Source organism: Anoplolepis gracilipes, unplaced genomic scaffold (assembly GCF_047496725.1).
Source record: "Anoplolepis gracilipes unplaced genomic scaffold, ASM4749672v1 Contig19, whole genome shotgun sequence".
In the NCBI taxonomy this organism is placed as follows: domain Eukaryota; kingdom Metazoa; phylum Arthropoda; class Insecta; order Hymenoptera; family Formicidae; genus Anoplolepis; species Anoplolepis gracilipes.
The window spans coordinates 56,260-79,234 of record NW_027328667.1 but is presented as its reverse complement, the minus strand read 5'-3'; the positions used below and the strand labels follow the sequence as shown (position 1 = coordinate 79,234).

The window sequence follows — 22,975 nt, the reverse complement described above, 5'->3', positions numbered from 1 at the left end:
TTAATCTTTTAACATGCTTTTCAATAATGCAAAATCTTTTGACATGTCAACACAATTATTACTGCAAAATCACTCACTTTATTAATGTTGATTAATCCATTACAAATCACAAGATTCTATTAGCGGCGACTATAACATTGAACTCTCGCATAAAAAATTCTCATGTTTTGTAAATAGATTATCTCTTAACATTGAATGCAAGCTAGATTTCTGGTTGGTCTTTTTTCCTTTCAATTAAAATAAATATGATACAATATTAGTATATAGAATGATATTAAGATTTTATTTATGCAACTATTTTACTAAAATAATTCAATAATTATTTTTAAGTATAGGTAACAATTTACCTCATTGGAATTTAGTCTTTCTTTATATTGTGTAAAAATTAAGAAAATATAATATTCAAAAATATAGGTCAATATTCAGAACATGCTTATAAAGATATTAACATATTGTTATCAATAAATAAAAGAATCTGTATTATAAAAAATAAATTCTTCTATATGCTAACATCTTTGTAAGCATGTTCTGAATACTGACTATGAACTATAACTGCTTGATAGTTTTTCCAGTATTTGATGTGTGTTATGTACACATAAATATGTATTATTTCTAGCACAAGTGTAAGGATCCCATCACTGAAAATAAAAAAGATTTAAACTTTAAATTATTAGACTTATGTTGCATGATACTTTTGTATTAAAAAATATACTTTTGTATTAAAAAAATAAAAAAAAACATTCGCTTCTAATTACAATATGTATGTTATTATATACCTCTAAGAATTGATTTTACTTTGCTAAAATATCCAAGCTTCTTCGTGTGCGTTAGCAAAATACATTTACACTTTCTTTTTGTAAAAAGAATTCGATCACGAAAACGCACACATATGTTTGACACTAAAAACATAATGCATTATGTACGTGAGATTAGGATATTTATCATTGATAGCAATAGACAAAAAGATGCCTTGATATAAATATCTTTATTTTTATATAGATTTTGTTCACAACAATTAATAATTGCACTATAATCTATCACACGAAAAATTTCGTAACGCCGTAACATATATTTTACGTTCAAATAAATACGGTACAATTATTAATTGTTTACAGCTTCTGCACATAGAACTGAGGACGCGGTGACATTTCCGCACGAAAAATTGGATCGATTCCAACCTGATTAGCTATCGCGGTTAGATTCGGGAAGATGCTATTTAGCACTAGCTTAGTTTACACCGAGCACTTGATACGCGTACTAAGTACTATACTAGCCAATCATGGCCAGTTTTCTAAAGAATGGAATGGCTATGATTGGTCAGTAGTATTTAGTACGCGTATCAAAGTATGCCGGTGTAAACAAGGCCACTATTAGTGTACTCTGTCCTTATACAACTTTAGAAAGTGAGAACAGATAGGTCGGTATTCATAGTCCGATCTTACATTTAAGATCTTCTCAAATTTATCTTTAGATACTTTGTGGCCAATGAAAACATTCGTACAGTATCTAAAGATAAACTTGAGAAAATCTTAAATATAAGATCGGACTATGAATATCGACCATAGGGTGCGTTCTATCTTTGTTGCTCATTATACGTTAAAGAAAGATAAAATGATAATGCTTTCAGCGTGTGAGCGTCCAAAATGAACGCAGTAATAGAGCCATTATATGCATACAACGCTAACTTTAGCGCTACTATCGTCTTTCTGAATCCAGCCAAAGCGTTTTCGCAAATTATTAAGATGCAAATTCATGAGATGTTAAAAAGCAACATTGAGCGTCAACATATGACGTCACATTGACGCTAGCGTCAAAAAGCAAAGTTGGATTATTTCAACTTCAAGCGTCAAGCAACAATTCAAAAATAGTGTCAAATTGTATATTATTTTTTTTACATTTCTGTATATTTGAAATTTGAAGGAGGAAAACATTGAATATATAAATAAAACATTATTTTCATTTTTAATTTATAATTGAAGGAATTATTAAAAAAATAAAAAAGTTATTAAAAACGTCTCCCCGATCTTAGCCATAATTATACATATACAAGTTACTTTATAAAAATCGAATTATCACTTATTATGAATTTTATTGGGAAAATGTTCAAACAAACACAATACAATGCGCACCGTTCAATTTCATGATACGACTATTATAAGCTTTTTATAAAATTAAATCAAAGAAAAATGTGTTCTTGTTAGTATACAAGGTAAACTTAGAGTATTTGTTAAATGTCGTTAAAGTCAACGTTATACTGAATGTCGTCATTTTATACAGTGTCGTGAAAATAGCCTTTTGACCATTACGAATATTTTGACGACAGTCGTCAAAGTATACGATAGAACGGTAAAATTTTGACGACGGCCGTCAAAATAGCCAGAAGTCGTTGAAATAGCCAATGCTTACGAAAAATAGTCGTCAAAGTATATGATTCACATATATATACATATATATATATATATATATATGTATATATATACATATGTACATACATATATATATATACATATATATATACATATATATATATATATATATATATATATATATACATACATATATATATATATTGCAAAGTTTATAACTTCTTCTATTACTTTCTTCTTTTATCACTTTATTATTTCACACTCGTAGTCGCTACTCTAATTTACTCATGTATATACGCCTTACGTTGACATTCTATAGGATTGAGAAAGAAACAAATGGAAAGAGAAACTAACAAGAAGATGGTACGAACTTCGGGTCACCAATTTTGATGGGTATTTTTCTCGATATAGTACTCTATTAGAAAAGTACTTGAGTAAAGGGATAGGGCGCAACCCTCAGCCGTTTTCGAGAAAATTTATTTAAAAAAAAATACGATATTCCTTGTCTATCCGTGACTTTATACTACTAAATGTGATGAAGGCGGCGTAGCTCGGGTAGTTCGGTCCGTACGTATCACGCTGCGAACTAGGGGTCCATTCCCGTCTCTCCAATTTTTTTTCTCGTTTTTTTAATTATTTTTATGTATAATTTTATCGTTTTATCTACCACAAATATTTATATATCTAAAAACAAATTAATTTGTTTTAGATAAATAAACATTTGTGATAAGATGTTGTAAAAAAGATTGTCGATATATACTACAGTTTTCGTATTATACATACGTCATTTTACAATAAAAAAGAAAATTTTTTTATTGGGTATTTTATCGGTTTGAAAATAATTTTAATGAGATTTTTGTGATTAAAATGATACCAAACACAACATAAATCGGATATTTAATTTAAAAAATATTCGTAATTACAATTATTGATTAATTAAAAATCATCCGATTCATGTCGTGTATGGTATTATTTTAATCAGAAAAATCTCATTAATCCATTAAAATTATTTTCAAATCGACAAAATGCGAAATAAAAAAGTTTCATTTTCTATAGTAAGATGATATATGATACGAAAAACAATGGATAAAGGAATGCTCGCGAACAAGACTTCGGAACCCTTTGATGTTGTTCATCTCGCTTATTCCTTATTCGTTCTCTCTTTCGCTTTCGACGGCTCACCAGTCTCGTAGAGATCTTATCTTATCTATAATATAAACATCTTATTGAATAAAAACTAAAATTTTTATTTCACATTTTATCGGTTTAAAAATAATTATAATAGATTAATTAATATATAAATTATAATAGATAATATAAACATCTTATTGAATAAAAACTAAAATAATTATAATAGATTAATTAATATATAAATTATAATAGATAATATAAACATCTTATTGAATAAAAACTAAAACTTTTATTTCACATTTTATTGGTTTGAAAATAATTATAATAGATTAATGAGATTTTTCTGATTAAAATGATACCAAACACGACATGAATCGGATGATTTTTAATTAATCAATAATCGTAATTACGAATATCTTTCTAATTAAATATCCGATTTATGTTGTGTTTGGTATCATTTTAATCACAAAAATCTCATTAAAACTATTTTCAAACCGATAAAATACCCAATAAAAAAATTTTCTTTTTTATTGTAAGATGACATATGTATAATACGAAAACTGTAGTATATATCAACAATCTTTTTTACAACATCTTACCACAAATGTTTATTTATCTAAAAACAAATTAATTTGTTTTTAGATATATAAATATTTGTGGTAGATAAAACGGTAAAATTATACATAAAAAAATAATTAAAAAAACGAGAAAAAAATTGGAGAGACGGGAATCGAAGCCTAGTTCGCAGCGTGAGGACCGAACTACCCGAGCTACGTCGCCTTCACGTTTAGTAGTATAAAGTCACGGGTAGACAAGGAATATCATATTTTTTTTTAAATAAATTTTCTCGAAAACGGCTGAGGGTTGCGCCCTATCCCGTTACTCAAGTACTTTTCTAATAGAGTACTATACTGAAAAAATCCCCATCAAAATCGGTGACCCGAAGTTCGCGCCCTCTCCTTGTAAGACAGAAGATCAATTCCTTGTGAATGGTTACATACCTCGCTCGCGCATGTGTAGCTCATTTTTACCCACGCCGAAATTACTAGAGTTGGGCTATTGTATATATTGTGGTCTAGGGCTTCCGAAACCGGGGGCCACCCGATTTAAGCTTTTTACGTATTATTAAGTACGTAAAGTCACTAGATATAAAGTACCGCAAACTATTTTCCCCATTCTCCGTTGGAGGAAAAATGGCGGCGGTTCTCTAACCTAATCTGATTCTAACTACAGTCAGACCTCTTATCCTACGACATTTTCGGTCCGGAATCTTCCCCTTAAACCTCTGATCCTACGACAAAAATTTGAGAGTGGGGGTATAATTCCCCTTTCGTAATCGTAGCATGAGAGGATTTTTTGTCGTAGGATAAGAGGTTTCGTAGCATAGGAGGGTCGTAGGATAAGAGGTCCGACTGTACGTCAGTGAACCTTGTTAGCGGTGTGTGTAAAATTCACACACACCGCTAACAAGGTTCACTGACATAGTTAGAATCAGATTAGGTTAGAGAACCGCCGCTATTTTTCCTCCAACGGAGAATGGGGAAAATAGTTTGTGGTACTTTATAATTTAGTGACTTTACGTACTATTTTATACAAGCGCCCCCACAATCGTACGATTGCACGAGCTCTTCCCAGGCCCTGGCCTTGGTTCTGCTGATGGCCCACTGCGGAGACTGTTTAGCTGTTCTATAAGTCTCGTATAGTGGTGCCGCCATCTGAACTCCGTCCCGCCGTCTTCTCATTCGTGTGTACCGGCGGCGCGCCCGATTACACTCCTCGCGGGGGTTGGCTAACTCGTCCACCATACACACTCTTCTTGTGAGGGGCGGCCTTTTTTTTCTTTTTACGTAGGGAAATTCATCATAGATACCCGCCTCCTCGGGAAAGGGGGCAGGTTATGTGACACTTTCACTCACTAAAACCCTACGATGATCCTCCGGAGCGGTTAGCCGGGCAAGCTCTGCGGTCGTTTTAAGCATTCTACCAGAGCTTGCCCCCGTCAGAATTCTCCGTCCGCCATTCCTGGCTCTCAAGCGAGCACGGGTGAAGGGGGAAGGAAGGACTTCTTTCCGATTGGTATGCAACTAGCAACGATGCGAGACCACCTCGCATCGCTGTTCATGCACGTAGGTCGCGTGCAATGCGGCCCTGGAGAAGGGACGACAATAGGATGGCTAAAGGAAAGGTCGAGTCGGGCGTGTGCCCTTCTCGTTCTGCCTCCCCTCGTTCTCCGGAGGGAGGGGCATTTACGTCCTTCTTCCTCTGTCTTTCGGCGGCCTCCTTCTGAGATATAATAAGTAGTGATATAGGAGGGTTTTTAACCCAGGAGCTCAAGGAGGGTGCGGGGGCAGGGGAGGAACCGCGGGCGCGGGGGTGACGTCACGCAGGTCCGCGGCGCGGTTGGTTGGCAAGCAGGTATGCGGACAGAGGGAGAGGTCCGCGACACAGCCGTAGGTTCACGGCGAGGTTGGTAGGCGAGGGGTTTGCGGTGAGGAGAGAGAGGTCCGCGACACAGCTGCAGGTCCGCGATGCGGTTGGTAGGCGAGGGGTTTACGAAGAAGGGAGAAGAGGTCCGTGACGCAGTCGGTAGACGAGGGGTTTGCGGAGAAGGGAGAAGAGGTCCGCAACGGAGTCGGTAGACGAGGGGACAGCGGAGAAGGGAGAAGAGGTCCGCGGCGCGGCTGGTAGACGAGGGGTCTGCGAAGAGGGAAGAGAGATCCGCAGCGTAACCGATGGGTTCGCGAGTAGGGAGAGGGATAGAGAGAGACGGCGCGATAGGCGTTCGCAACGCGATAGAGAGAGACGGAGCGATAGACGCGTGGTATAGGATAAGATAGGATAAAAGGAGCGCTATGTGTATTGTACATAGCGTAGGACAAGGAGAGAGCGCGTAGTGGGAAAGGAGAAGATTACAATAGAATGATAGTGTGAGAGAGAAAGAAGGAGGGTGCAGAGAAAGGATAGCGGAAGCGCGATAAGACAGAGGTTAAAGCATACGCGAGAAAATATATGTTTTTATGTTAAGTTTTTATATATTAAATTTTTTTTATATATATATTAAATATTAAATATTAAATATCAAATATTAAGTATCAAATATTAAATATTAAATATCAAATATTAATTATCAAATATTAAATATTAAATATTAAATATTAACTTATAATATTAAATATTAGGTTATTATATCTAATTATATATATATATATATATATATATATATATATATATATATAATATATGAAGGAAGAAGGATGGGACTGATGAAGAAGGTGCAAATAAGCAATATACGTATTTATCATAAATATAATTTTTTATTCAAAAAGTGTGTTTTAAAATTAAAAATATAATATAAAATTTAAAAATAGAAAATATAATATAAAATATAAAATATTAAATATAAAAGATAATATAAAATATAAAATATAATATATAAAATATGAAAATATGAAAATTAAAAATATAAAATTTAAAAATATAAAAGATATAGAAAAGATATAAAAAGATATAAAATGATATTAAATATAAAACTTAATAAAAAGAAAACTAAAAATTAGTCGGAGAGAGGCGGAGGGGAAACTCGCGACGGCTGCTTCTGTAACAGAAAAGAAAATGAACATCTTTATTAGTACCTTAAAAAAAAATATCTCAAATTTGACCATATTATATAGAGATACTTACAATACGAAGGGCTTCTCTCCGAATAATCTGCGGAGGTAAAATACGTCCACGTACAAGTATGGGAAAAACTCATCTAAGAGACGAGCACAGGGGCCATCGCCCCACAAATCCTCATATTCCGCATATTCGTGGTGGAAGGTCCGCACCTCTTTCATGTGCGCGATGTTTATATACCCCGGAATGAGGTTGTGATAGCATATATATTCCTGTAAAAGAAAAAAGCATATAAATATATTATAAATAAATAAAAAAGCGTATAAAATAATAATAAAAATTACTTACATCACCAAATGGGATGTGGTAGTACCGATATTGGTAATACTGTAAAATATAAAAGTGTATAAATATAAATATAAATATATTATAAAAATATTATAAATAAAAAAGCGTATAAAATAATAATAAAAATTACTTACATCCTCGAATAGTACGTCCAGCAACGCTCGGAACAGGACGCGGGCCAAATTCCTTACTCAGCAAAGTTCCACGCGGCGATAGCCCGTTCCGAAAACAGCGTCGAGAAAAGACATTATGCTGGACATTTTTAACTTTTATCGAATCACGTCACTTCACTGAATCACAGACAGACACTTTATGACAGCTCCAGCGAGAGCTAGGTAACGTCTCGGTAAAAAAAAAGGGTAGGGGATGTATATGACATAAGAGTTAGCAACAAATGCTTACTCTTTATAGCTGATAAAGAATTAAAAGCTGACGCGAACTGTCGCTCCACACAGTATTCATACAGATAATTATAATTAAATAGTGTCACAATCAAATAAGCACCAGACATCTATTGAAACATTGATCAACATCGATCTAAACATTGATCAACATTGATCTAAACATGTTTGAACTCTATCATACATCAAATAAATATCTTAATATCATGACTTGAAATATAATACCAGATGCAGCTGCACCACGTACTGAAATGTAATATTCATCACACAGATGTATACATGACTAAGCATGTGGCTAAGAGATATAATACTTGCTACAGATCGATCCAACTATTATCATACATCAAACAAACATCTATCGAACCGCGATGAACATCTATCAAACAATGTTTGAACCACAATCATACATCAAACAAACATCTATCGAACCGCAATGAACATCTATCGAACCATGTTTGAACCACTATCGTACATCAAACGAACGTCGATCAACATCATGCCAACCATGAACGACATGAATTTTGACATTTTTGCGTTTAAAGATGTTAAATATTCCACGTCTATTGTCTGCTAAAATGCAGACTAATAGAAAAATGCATCACGTACTGTAATATAATACATGCTACAAAGAGAGGATAAAAAAGATAATAATAACACACATGTATTATAATAATAGTTTATTATAAATATGGATTGGTTGAACCTTTATGATGATGATTCGACCACCAATTAAATCATTTAAATACATTTTGTAAAACATTTTGTAAACAATTTCGTACATGTCTATCGTAACGCAGAGTAGCATCTAATTTATCTAAAGCAGGAACGTCATCATAGTCGTTATCCAATGTCTCGATAATAAGACCGATTCTCGCATCGTCTTCCAGTAAATTTCCCAACCATTCTCGTTTTTCATGTCCTTTGACATATACTCGAGAAGATGCATCTTTCAACGTCACGGCGTCAGTGATTAAACGTTTGGCTCTGTAGTACGGAATGTTTCCATCTTCCCATTGCAGAATGTGATGTTTTCCAATCAACCATGCAACTTGAGATCTCTCAGATCTCGTGAGCAAACGGAATGGTGTAAGACTAAAACTACTCGTAAAAATATAATGAGAGAGTACAGAACCCTTTGTCAGAATCGCAATTTTTTTCACGATAAATTTTCTTTGCAGATCCACAAACGTTGGCACAACCATAATGAAATGATATTGGCGAGAACTACGACGGACGACTGATGTTGATCATAGTATCGTTTTATAATGTTATAATGTTATAACATTGGAGGGGATTATTCCTGATTCATGTAATTTTGCGGACAACATTTGTCAACGGGTTATATTCGACAATGCGATCATGCAAGATGAGACAATATGCGGTAGTATTTGCGGGTACGTCTTGCTTACATTCAAATTCTATTCTTACGTCCACGGTAGCATTTTTGACAGACTCATTTTGTCGCGAGCAGTCAATGACCGTGCGAAAACCGCACTCTAGAAATTTTGCCATGGTAAATAATACATTATCATTATTGCATTCGTAATAAGATTTACGAAAACGCGCGTACATATCGAATAGAATAGCGTATCTCTTTTTATCAAAATCTAAATTTAAATCATCATACGGATAAAATTCAGAGTTAAGATAGATTTTAACATTTGTCAATTTGCAGTCGTCGAATTTGGTAATATCTTTCGACGCGACATTTTTTCTATCAGTCTGTAGTGCAAAGATTATGTATCGCGGTTTCTCCAGCTGAGAGGCAGTTTTCACAGTCCACGAATGCTTGGTCGTACTGTGTAGCAAAGGAAATTCGTATAGATCTCACGAGCGGAAACTCATGTTCAAGTATCTACCGCTCTCCAATGTTCGTAGCAAGGACAGTTTACTAATTTCGTTCAATATTACGTGAGGCATACGCCATTGCATTTTGTGTAATTCAATCTCAGCTTCAGCCGCTTGAGCTCCAAATAGACAATTGTTATCGTTGCGTGAACGTATTAGAATCAATTCATGACGAGCGTTAATCACAACGCGCTTATAATCCTCGCAAAATCCAAGCAACATGTTGAACGGTATGCAAAAATTGAAGTAACCTTCGCCACCATTATTTGCAACTATATTCCACGCAGCATTGTGCAAGATTTTACTTCTCTCGTGTGTAAGGAAAATGTAGTTTTTAATCGTGCAAGTTCCAACGTTTCTGTTGCAATCAATTTCCACACCGTTGAGTTCATATCGAAGTTCATCAAACATGAATGCAACGCAATTATTTCCCAATATCATTAATTCCTTTTTCCTTATCGTCAATTTTCCCTCGACGTACAGGAAGCTTTCGCACGGCAACGTGTACAAATCCTGATGCTGTATAGGTATCCGTATCTCATTGCTATATCCAAATGTTGTATTTGCGTATGGATTGTACGTATGAGTTTCAATCTTTACTATACGGTCGTCAAAGATCGGTTCGCTTCTAATGTTCAAAATGTCAATCATTCTTTCAATTATTTCGTACGACAAATCCCAAAGACTTTAAAAATTCACGATTCAACGCGCTGAGCTTCTTTTTAGCGTAACCAGACACCTGATTATTGTCACCAGACACCGCTCGCCTTCTCGCAAAAGTATTGTCCCTCGTAAAGATATTGTCTCTCGCGTGCTCCGTTTCGTTCAAGACGAGCATACTATATTTGACGTCGTCGTACATGCAATCGTACGGTAATTTCTTCTCCTCGAAAATCGAGCAATCGACCCTCCTGATCCACAACACGTATCGTTAAATCAGTAATGCTTCACACGACGATCGGTAGATAAATGATTTGCGCGGGCGTTTCCGATATCTTATATCCCGGTGGTACGTTCGGAGAAAATTCATGTATCGTGTGTACGCATTTGCTATTGCTATATGCACCAGCGGTCACACTGCATTCTATACGAATAATGTTTACGTTAATAATATTTATTGGTACATCCGATTCGTACTATTTCCGCGGCTGCAATACACGATTCGAGAATCCCAACAACGATCCTATGTTGTTGGGCTTATTAAAATTTATTCTGTATGTGCATTTAATTTCACTTTTCAACGTATATGATTAGCGCGAATCACTATTGGATATTTCTCATCATTGTTATTAACAATGTTGTGGGAATTGTATTGTACCATGCAATTCGTACGATCCTTCGGGAATCGTAATTTCCTTGTCGTCGTTGTCAAAGTAAAATTTATTATTCGAGGAATTCATGTTCGGTATCGTACGATAAGTTTTAAAATTCGTTAAACCAAGTTCGTAATGATCATCGTTCTAATCTATGGTTGGAAAATAGCTTACGGCAAGAACGCTACTCTCACCAGTCAACGTAAGTGTCAGTGACATGTCGAATACTGAGTCACGACAGTAGAGTGTTAGGCTTTAAATTTAATTGTTTGAAGAAATTGTAGACACAATTGTTCGCAAATACTCTGATTATAATTTTGATAAGACGCATGATTGTATTCAATTTTTGTTACATTCTGTCCAAAATATTGCACTAATTCCTCGGGCGGTCGAAGATTTCCAAAACTGTCAAAATATACAACATTATCTCCCCTCTAGGAGTATGCTACCCAATGAGTACCAGGGCCCTCAACGTCGTCCAAATTAACAATGCAGCTCTTGTTTCGTCGCACGCCGCTTATCGGTAAATTATTGCGCATGAAAACGCCTCTAAAGAAAGGTATGCGCATACGTTTTGCAAGTTGTTCTAATTGTACGTTAGTTGTTACACCCGCAGGCACTTTTAACGTTTTTTTTCTTAGCAGTCGTTGATAACCTCCGTCCACGCTTGTAGCGAGATAAAGTCCACGACCTTCCATAGCACGATTGTGACGTTGCATTTCTTCGAATTGGCGTTGCGCGGCTTTGCTATCATTTACAGCCTTTGCGATTCCCGCTCCACCAGCCAAAGAACCGACTACTCCCAACAATGATAAAATCGGTAAAATACCACCACGCTTCGCTACTGTAAGTATTCGTTTTTTCAACATCTTTTTCTTTTTCGGTAATTTTTTTCATCTTCGTTCCCATACCAAATTTCGTTTTTACCTTCATGGCCGTCCAAACAGCCGTAGCAGCCGCTCTTTCACCAAGAGTTGAATCCCTCGCGGTAATACGTTCCCGCGCCTTCACAGCTAGTATACGATCCGCAACGTGTCGTTTGCTGAGGTCGTTGCTTTGCGAGTAAGCTATATCGTGCTCGCGATACGCAGCGTCCATGGATTGATACCTCGATCGCTTCTAGCCAATCGTTCTTTTAAGCGAGTTCCTGGTCCACAAAACTGATATCCAGGAATATGCAATTCGATAAGAAGCGCGTTTATCGCACGATTCAATAGACCGCTACCTCTTATAATTCTCGCTGATATTCGTAGCAGTCTTTAATAAATGGTGCTGGACCGTCGATATGTGTTTGCTGCCACGGTAAATTATAATGTCGCAAACATCTACGATACCGTAGTTGTACTTCAGAATCAGCCTTTATATGTTCGGGAAGTTTGTCCCACAGTCGTTCTACGTAGCGGCTAAACTGTCTCAATAAAATAATCTTTGGTATATATTGCAACTGTTCAGAAGTAAGCTCGAGAATATGACTGTCGTCCGACAGATGAAAAAACATTTTCAATACTGAGCGGTTTCGATTCGGTGCATATCTATAAATAGGTCCTCCCATGACTCATTCTCAAAATACGGTTTATGCGGCAAGTGACGATAATCAAAGTTATAAACTTTGACAATAGACTAATGCTTGAAAAAGAAATACGCAAGCATGGAAACATGTTACCAATTACTATACGCAGTATTATTTGCGGTCCTTCGAATTGTGGTAAAACTAATGTATTAATAAGTCTAATTGAAAGTCCGTACGGTGTTCTCTTTGAGAACCTGTACGTACTCAAAATCGCTTCAACAACCTAAATATCAATATTTGGAAAATGTATTGACACCGATAGACGAAATTGGTTATTTCACATTCTCTAATAATAGTGAAGTCGTTGTTCCAAGCGAGGCGCTTCCGAATTCCATTTTTATCTTTGATGACGTGGCGTGCGATAAACAAGATACGATAAGAGAGTACTTTGCAATGGGTCGACACTCGACCGTCGACTGTTTCTATCTTTGTTAAACGTATGCCAAGATACCCAAGCATCTTATACGCGACAATGCGAATCTGTTGATTTTATTTGAACAGGATAGTACAAACCTGAAATATGTGCACAATGATCATGTAAATACTGACATGTCATACGACGATTTTCACGCATTATGCCAGAAATGCTGGCAGCACAAGTATGGATTCGTTGTTATTGATAAAGACAGCTCGCGGACCAATGGACGATATAGAAAAGGATTTAATGAATTTGCGATACTGTAGAGAGGTTAGTCGCTGTCGACACATCAGTCTAACAACGTCTACAAAATATCCATCATGATAAACAACAATGATGAACGTGAAAAGATTGTGAGAAAGATTGCAAAAACGAGCGAATCAATTCGCAAAAAATATCACACTTTAAAAACTGGTAAAATTGAGGAAGACGTCGCTTTGGAGAGACATTTTAAGCCAATCACTGAACCTTTAAAACAAATTGTTGAGAATACCATTGATGCGGAATCTGATGCATCGAAAGTGGAGCCGTTTGGTATACCCAGAGAAGAACAAGAGAGCATAAAGCAGAAACAATCAAACATTTCACTGACTTATAAAAAAAAATTAAATGGAGGACGAAAACGATCAAACGATTCATTGATAACTTCTACACCAAATCAATCAAAGCGAATGAAACAATCGACTCCGATAAAAGCTATACAACAACCTTAAATAATCTCGTCTCCTTTCGTTGAAAAAATTTTTGAGACCACACCCGAAGCGGTTGTGACGTCGGTTCAACGTCAATTACAAACATCCGAGGGTCAGAATATGTTGCGAGAACATCTTGGTCCGCTCGGACAAAGATATATCGGAGCAATTTTGGGTTAAGATGTAAATAACGAGATGGATTATGTATATGGTGTTAAATTTTCCAACGAAGGAATGATGCTCGGCGATAAACATTTCGAAGTAGATAAGAATGATAATATAATCATCGATGGAGTACAATATGCAGGAACGCCGGGTCTCTACGAATTAATTTTCAAGAGAATTCCCGACGATGCTGTATATATAGAGAACGATATACATAAATATAAAAGTATATTACTGGCGACAAACGCGCATAGACGTGATAGCAATGTGCGTAATCCAGTATTGGGTTACAAAGGATACAAATATAAATATATAATCGTTTCATTATTTCCTATCAGAAGAAAAATTGGAAAAAGTATAAACCTACCACGCACTATGACACTGAGTGAGAATAAAATGGAATACGTGCATTGGAACGATCCCAACGAATTGATAGATCGTTTGCGGCTACTGGAAGCTTTGCGTCGAGCAGGTAACAATGCCCATAGCAATGAAATCATGTCAATTATCGAAGAGCTTCGCGAGGCGGGTCTTATTATAAATTAAACAACATGTTGACGATACTAGTCATTCTGTCAAAACATTTCGTATTGAAATGTCAATTAATAAATTTGGAGTATTGCTCGGTATGTCGAATAATGCATACTATGAATGGAACGGATTACTAAGAACGTGCGAGATAACGCTCTGTGTCTGACTAGCGCTAGCTTTGACGTAAGGTTGCGCAAGATACGACGTGTAGCACAACCGGAAGATGATAACGATGCTGCTAACAAACGGTACGTTGAAACGAGTGTTGAACTTTTGAGGAATAGGCTGAAAAAAACTGAGGAAACAATTATTGCGCTCGAAACGCACGTGCAAACGCTTCAGATAATGATGCATGAAATGCAGAAAATGCTTCAGACACGTGTACAAACTACATCCGACTCAGGAAAAGATACATAAAGAATTATACATGAACTTTTACATTATTATGAAATATACCACGATCAAACATGCAAGAAAAGAAAAACAACTCTAAAAAGCGACAGCTCGTGGAAGAATTGCACGCTCCGGCGAGAAGAAATTTTCCGAGTAGACGTGTCATAGTACGCGGATACGATGATCTGTGGTTGAGATGCGTTCTTATGCACGAGTCAACAAAGGTTTCAATTACATACTCACTATTATCGAGTTATGTGCTGAGCAAGTATGCGTGGGCCATACCGCTCCAAAGTAAGAGCGGAAACGAGATGTCTGAAACGATCGCGAAACTAATTCGAGATGGTGAAAGATGTCTGAAAAATTTTCAAACACACAGGAAAGAAATTTTACAATGCAAATGTGCAAAAACTCATGAAGAAACATAACACTAATCATTATTCAACGTATTCCATCATGAAAGCCTCGATCGTGGAACGATTCAACTGCACTTTAAAGAACAATATGTGGAAATTGTTTACGCTAAATGGTAATTACAAGTGGATCGACGCTTTATCCCGACTCATTGCAGAATATAACGCGCGAAAACATCGTACTATCAATATGAGACCTATCGATGTCATTCCTACAATCGCTGATAGACTTTTAAATACAGTATACAACAATGTAAAAATTGCTGCTCCAGCGAGATTCAAAATAGGTGATTCGATACGTGTGAGTAAATTCAAATCATTTTTGATAAAGATTACACACCAAATTGGTCGGCCGAAGTGTTTAAAATTGTCAAAATACAGAATACTAATCCCGCGACATATCTACTCGAAGATTCGCGCGGAAATCCAGTAGCCGGAAGATACTACGAACACGAGCTACATAACGTGCTAACCCTGACGTATATGTCGTGGAAAAGGTGATACACAAAAAAGGAGATGAAGTTTTTGTGAAATGACTGGGACTTGATAAATCACACAACTCTTGGATACATAAAAATAATTTATTATAAACATATAACATAATAAAAATATACATAAATTTACATGAATGAATAAATATATATATATATATATATGTATAAAATTTATATTTACAATAAATAAATACAATTATTTACAATGGTATTTTATAATGTCCCCACGGCAACGTATCAGTAGTTATAGGTACGATATACCGCTTGTCATCGTACGGACTTAGAGCAATTTTTGTTTCGCGAATGGTGTATACCTCGTGCAATTTTGATCTTATACGTGATTGACTAAGCGTCATTTCAATTTCTTCGTTCAAACACCGTGTGTAATCGTCAAACGTTATTGTTCTCACGACAACGTTATTCTTGACGCTTTTTACCTTTTTCGTATCCTTCTTACCATCCACGCGCAACGCATACATTTTTGCTTTAAGCCCGACAAATTCGGTCATTATGGTACCGTTGTTTTCATCTTTCATTAGACCCGGTACCTTTTTATTCACGAGCGATATATCGTATGCATTGTCTATCGCATAGTCGCTTGTATCAAATCTGCTGATGTCGCGTTTCATATTTTCGTACACATCGTCGCACTCAATGTGATATATAAGACTATCCGTGTCAGTGTACATGACTTTGCATCTTTCCCGATACATGGTACCATATAATCGTGGTGAAATTCATACAAACATGTCTTGGATATATCGAGAATACACATATCCACGTAAATTGTGTTGTGCCGCGGGTACGGCACTGGATTCGGGATCCGCGGGGGATAGCAGGATTCAGGGCGCAGTGAGACTTCGTTCTTTTCAATAACGTAGAATCTTTATAGTAGTTAGAAAATATAGTATATTTTTACCTATACACAGTAGTTGTTTGTACAGAGGTTCTTTTTCCTTCGATTAGCGGTGGTAAGGTAGGCCGAGCTCGTTCGGCCAGGAGATAATTCGAAGAGCGTGGCGGCGTCAGGCGCTGTCGATAGGCGCGTGTCCGCGTGCATTAGCGATCTCGGCACTTAGGTAGTACTTCGGTCTTATCACTGTTCGATTACACTTGGTGGGTTCAAACGGCTGTTCGTTGCAATTATGATTATTACTCGTTCACTTTGTAACTGCCCGCGCGTCTGAGTGCGGGTGGGTTTTTTATACCGTTGAGCGATCGTCCTAAAATTCTGTTGGAATGCTCAATTTGCGCTGAGTGCAAGCGCAGCGGGTCCAAAGGTCGGACTTCCTTGCTTGCACTCTTTCGAAATCCTTGCCGCGTTCCGGCTTCGTCTCTGGTTTCGCGCGTGGCTCGCTATGTCAGCGGTACGCGCGGTCAACGCTCCGGTCGCGGTATGCGGGTATCGTTCATTTCGCAAGGCTTATTTCGTTATTATTCCGCAATTATACTTTTATTATGCTTTCTTAATTCTTAGTTAATTGTTATTTTATATGTTATTTAATGTTAGTTAGTTATAGCCTTGGGCTATAACAATTGGTTTGTAGAATTTCACCTCGAGTTTACGTAATTCCACAACGATTAGATTTTCCGAAAAAACGCTCCTGCTATGAAAATTTTTGCAATTAATGTCTCTGCGCCGTACCTTCCGTCTCATTTTGTTAAAAGTTTAATATCTACGCGATTGCGCACATTTCTCACTGTTTTGCCAAACACGGCATTATTCATTAGTTTTTACAAATTTTTTTCAAATTCATTTTTCGCCAGTGTTCTAAATTTTGTGTTGAGTTCTATATAAGTACGGAGCCACGGAGATTGAGTGAATTGTAATATACGATGAATTTTTGCAACACGAAGACCGTGACGGGAACATTGCTGCAGGTTGCGGTAGTGTATCACGTAACGCTTCTTATCGTATAAGGTTGCGAGAAACTTGTCCTCGCGCTTGCCGGGTGATTTGTCGCGTGTCGGACAAAATGGTAGGTCAGTGTGCAAATCGTGAAGATGCTATGGATACTCGAGGTCGACTTCGAGGACGTAGCCTGTAGACGAATCGAGCGCAATCGATGATACATCAAAATTGGAAACATTATCGACCTACTGAAAATCGGCATAGGGCAATGGTTGACACATTGCCCATCCGTATAAATTATTAACATCGAAATACATCAAGTACGTTGACGGTTTCGATGTATCATACGACTGCATGTTCTTGTTATTAGCACGCGCGTATCTGTTGGGACATTAACTCAGACCACCGCGTATACCTCGTTCGATAAACATAACCATGTCAATGTCTGTGAGTAATTCAAATATAATTTTCGTATGCTTTAACATGGCGTTCCATGTGTAGTCGTGAAGAGTATAGTAATATGCGGGGTCGAGCCCATAACTCTTGATGCAACTCGCGGAAATTTTCAAAAATGTGGGCTAGTAACAAGACATCAGTTTTGAGGTATAAATCACTATATTCGCCTAGCGTTCGAATGGAGAATCGCTTCCACACAATTTCAGCGTGCGCGTAATCGCTCTCGGATACTGTGTTACCAGTTAAAGAGCTGTAAAATGATTCTCGCGATGGTAAACACGCATCTTGCAATTTATCTACGCAGTCAATGTACTGGTACGGGAAGACACCTTTTCTTGTTAGTAAATTGAAATCCTCGGCGGATAAATTTTTAAATTCCATTTGTAAAATTTTGGGTTTATCCTTGCTCAGAAAAGACGCCAATTTGTCGAGATTTGTTATAAGAAATTTATATGAATCTATGAAACGTAATTTAATGTGATTTCCCGGTTTGTCTTTCGTACCCTTAACATGTTTTGTAAATGAAATATATTTTTCTTTTGTTATCGGAAGTAAATCGATTCCTCCTTCGAACGCTGTGGCTATTTCCTCGATCATAAAGTGAGAATCAGACCGGATAAATTGTGAAATACTATTAAAATGCAAAAAGATTCTTTCTAATTTAGATTGTAATTTGAATGCGCGGGACCTCTGTACCGTCCGGTCAAATGACAATGATTGCGTACGCGCGTATCAACATCTTCCACAAATGGTTTCTCACATATATGACACTGAGTCGCGCTTCGAAATTCTTTCCATTCATCTTGCGTTAAATTTACCATGGGGACATTGGTTGTTAAAATATTTTCTACACGTTGCTACAAATTTTTAAGTTCGTTGGCGAACCATGCAACGCAATTGGCTTTGCGACGAGAATGATACGCGGATAACGAATTATCGCACGAGCAATGTACATAATAAGCGATACTAAATACTTGGTGATGTTGATAAAAACTTTCTTCTTCTTTTTTCACCAAAACGCACTCCAGGTCGGCGTACATGACGAAAGGTAGTCGCTCCTTCCTGTTGTATTTGGTGAATGCGAGCCACCTGTCCTTATCGCTTGGTAACCGGATAGCGCAGTCGTTCATCTTTCCACAGTCTATTGTATGCGACTGTAGTTTCTCGTTCGAGTGAAAATAGTGCATGCATCTGTAAAATAAAAGTTAAAATTTTTATATTCTTGTTTTAAATATTTCTAGACAGTTTTATTAAATATACATACCGATCGCAGATATATTTTTTAATCTTGTATTTGCTGAGTTGCATACTAACAAGTCTGGATAAATTCTTGATCCACGCGAACTGTCCGATATCTCGCGCATTTTGCACGTAGAACAAGTTGACGTACTTGTCCCTCTTTTGCTCCGTAAGGCGTAACGGGATAATGTTTTCATTCTCGATGGTATACACATTGATTGAAATGTCATTATAAATTTCAAACTTTTTAATTTGATCAAGAGTAACTGGAAACTCAATATCTTGGAAATTCAGTACTGTTGTATAATGCGGGTACGATGATTGTCGGTCTGTATGTCTTTCAACTGGATACAGAGCAGCCACTACCGTCCATGCAAAACATGCATTGTCTTGAGATTGCACGTTAACCACTGCTCGTATCATTATTATCTTTCGCGGTAATTGCACGCAACATCCGGTGCGCATAGGATTATATTTATTTATATTTACAGTCAAATTTAGTATACGTGATAATGCCCATCCGCTATCGCGTTCCTGAAATTCTTCGAGCAATGCAAGGATGGGCTCGACGACTCGCCGCTCATACCACTCGCGTAAATCGGATGTACAAAAGAGTTCAAAGTTTCTCGTATTGATTGATTTATTGGCGCGCTTATTGCCCGCCACAAACTCGCCGTACTGTATTCACTTTCACACTGTTGTGTTTTTGCATAACCTCTCGCACGTGCTTGAGCACAATGTCGCTCGCGTCTTCCAAAAATTGACGAGGTTTGATGTGATTATAATTTATAACCGTACCAGTCAAGATACGACCTTCGAACGCCGTATAGATCTCTCGCCAAATTAATCCATTTTCTCGCGAACTGCATCCTGCACCCGCGTGTACGAAACGCCTGCGCAACACATTTTTCAGTCCTTCGAGTCGCGCGATTCGAGCAATCAGCGATTGTCGATTTCCGATCGATAATCGTGGTCGTTTAATTCGACTTTATTCTTTCAACTCGATACATTCATCACATTGCGCCTCCCACGCAATGTACTCCTCCACTGAATTTATCCGGGTGGATTGCTCCCACACAATTTGCTCCGCCATGTTTTTCAGACCGAACAAGATGCACGACTCGAAAATAATGGAGATGCACCTCTTTGCGATTTTATATCGCGATTCATAAACGTTTCTATTACGCACTTCGCGATTTGTCATCTAACGATGACGTCATGTCAAAAAATTTTTTTGCTGTATTTTAAATATTAGCAGCTGCACATCGGCGCTCGAAAGTTTTGCAGTTTCAAATTACATGCAGCTGCATTCCGCGATTTGTCATGTCTCGTTGGATTGTCACCTATGGACGACGTCATCTCAAAGATTTGTCATATTTCGAATATTAGCAGCCGTATATCGACGCTCGAAAGATTTGCGGTTTCAAATTACATATAGTTGTCATTTAACCTTGACAATTTTGCGATTTGTCACGCACACTTTAAACATTTTAGTAAGATTTGTCAGCGCATGGATAATTTGTAGTTTCAAATTACATGCAGCTGCGAGTTACTTTTTGATAATTTGTCACGTACATTTAGAATATTCAGGTGTGATTTCATCAAAAAATGCTGTATCAACAATCACCCTCTCCACATTGCAGTGTGTAGTGCTAAATTGTGTTCTAATACTTAAAATAATTTGGTCTCCGCTAAAGGAAGCAATATGAATTATTACGTCCCGATTACGGACACTCTGCCAAAGAAAGAGTAAGTTTTATTTTTTAAATAATATTTTTATTATTTATATTAGTTTTAAATAATATTTTTAATATTTATATTAATATTATATTTTTAATAACATTTTTTCTAAAATTTTGCAGCATTTCATCCGTGTTTCATCGCGCGGGTCGTATCTTGGGAAGAAGGTATGCTCTAACCCCGACATCATACAAATACTTGGAGATTGGAATAAGCGTCGGAGCTATGTCATATGTGGAATTACTTGTTGGTGATAACCGAGGCAATCAAATAATATTGCCTATCGTTACCTGGCACTCATTGATGCAGAAACGTGCTGATATTGAACGACATATACAATCGACTGAAAGTGCGCTATTATGGATCTGCGATCTATCTATCCAAATGATTACATTAACTGAATCCAAGATTGTTAAATTAACATTATCTAATAATTCTTTGTATATGCATCCGCAAACATTGGTGCATTTATTCGATTTTGAAGACTGTATCGATCATATGCATCTGGCTATGTCAGAATACATATATTGTTAATGAAAAGTTTAAACAATTTGTTAGCGTTTTGCAACGCAACAATATCACTGACGTTTACGATGCGGTAAAAGTGATAGTGAGAGTGATGCGTTTGACGGCAAATCACTCGTAGATTGTGAATTGTTAACATGTGCTGTAAATGATTTACTCTATGATGTTTGCAATAAATAAATTACCGTTTTTATTACTGATTTTTATTATTTTTTTTCGCCTATTCTTTATAAAACGTATGATATATATAGTTGGATGTACATTCATTCTGCTAAAGATGTTAAAAAATGCTGATGCAGATGAGACATGATACTCGAGTTAGAGGGAGATGAGAGATGTGAGATGAAAATATATATTTGGGAGGAGCGTGTACCGTAGAAGAGTTTGCGACCATCCTTGTGACAATCTTGTCGCATCTGATAAAGAAAACGCGAGTTTGGAAGAAAACGCGAGTTTGCGATCATCCTTGTGACATTTTTTTTGTTATATCTGATAAAAAAACTTTGTGCTTATAGATGACTTGATGGACATTTCGTCCGATTCATTCGAGTCGTCCGATTTGTCCGAGTCGCCTAATTCACTTTTGATGAACATTTCATCCGATTCGTTCGAGTCGTCCGATTCGTTCGAATTTGCCGAATTGTCCGATTCGATGGACTTTTCGTCCGAGCATTCTGATTCGGATGTAGAATCCTTACACGATAGTGTTTTTGACGGTAATTCTAATGATTTCAGTGATGTTGTAGAACCTATTAATCATACGTTAGATGATGTACAAGTACATACATATAATGAAATGAAACAACTGTGCACTATATCTTTTTATTATAAACCTGGGATTTCTGTTACACATTGTATATCGTGTTTCATGCGATTACCGGAGAGATCACAGATTAGGAGTGATGTGATATGCACACATCAAAGTGAAGTTTATCAACAAATCCGTGATTTACATGAAAATGCGGCGGATGTCTGAGACCGCTGTATCATCTAATACCGTGTAATTTTTGTCCGTTTTGTATGAAAAATAAAACTATTATTGTGTAAGTGTCGCGATAAGATGCGGTGGAGAGAACGTTCCGACGCCCTCGGTGGCTCTGTGACTTCTGTGGTGCAGTTTTTGCGAAATCGTGTAATTGGTTTGCCAAAGACTCATACGAGATCGCTAAAATTGTTTTTCGAGATTCGTGATGATATAGACTTTTTATGTGATGTGATCAATGAGGATACTGAAGTAGAACTTTTACAATTTGAGGATCCTGTTGTTGCGGAAATGAAGCATCTCCGAAAAGAAAAGCTGCTATAGATGATAAGAGAGAAAAAAGGATAGACTTTTTAGAAGAGAAAAGAAAGCGACTTGTCTCTCACGCAATTAATACACGCATGTGGTAAACGAAGAAATTCTGCATGAATTGTGTGTGTATTTATAATTTTTATCATTTTTATAAAATTTTAAAGATGTTAA

At 36.8% G+C, this 22,975-nt stretch overlaps 2 protein-coding genes across 2 annotated transcripts; both read right to left on the bottom strand.

The window, feature by feature from the left end:
- Positions 1 to 9,688: 9,688 nt before the first annotated feature.
- Positions 9,689 to 10,360, bottom strand: LOC140675568 (uncharacterized). The gene has a single exon (XM_072910156.1). The coding sequence runs from the start codon at positions 10,358 to 10,360 to the stop codon at positions 9,689 to 9,691; it is 672 nt and encodes a 223-aa protein (XP_072766257.1).
- Positions 10,361 to 15,898: 5,538 nt separating this feature from the next.
- Positions 15,899 to 16,411, bottom strand: LOC140675502 (uncharacterized). The gene has a single exon (XM_072910070.1). It carries the CDS (start codon positions 16,409 to 16,411, stop codon positions 15,899 to 15,901), a length of 513 nt encoding a protein of 170 aa, XP_072766171.1.
- Positions 16,412 to 22,975: the final 6,564 nt, after the last annotated feature.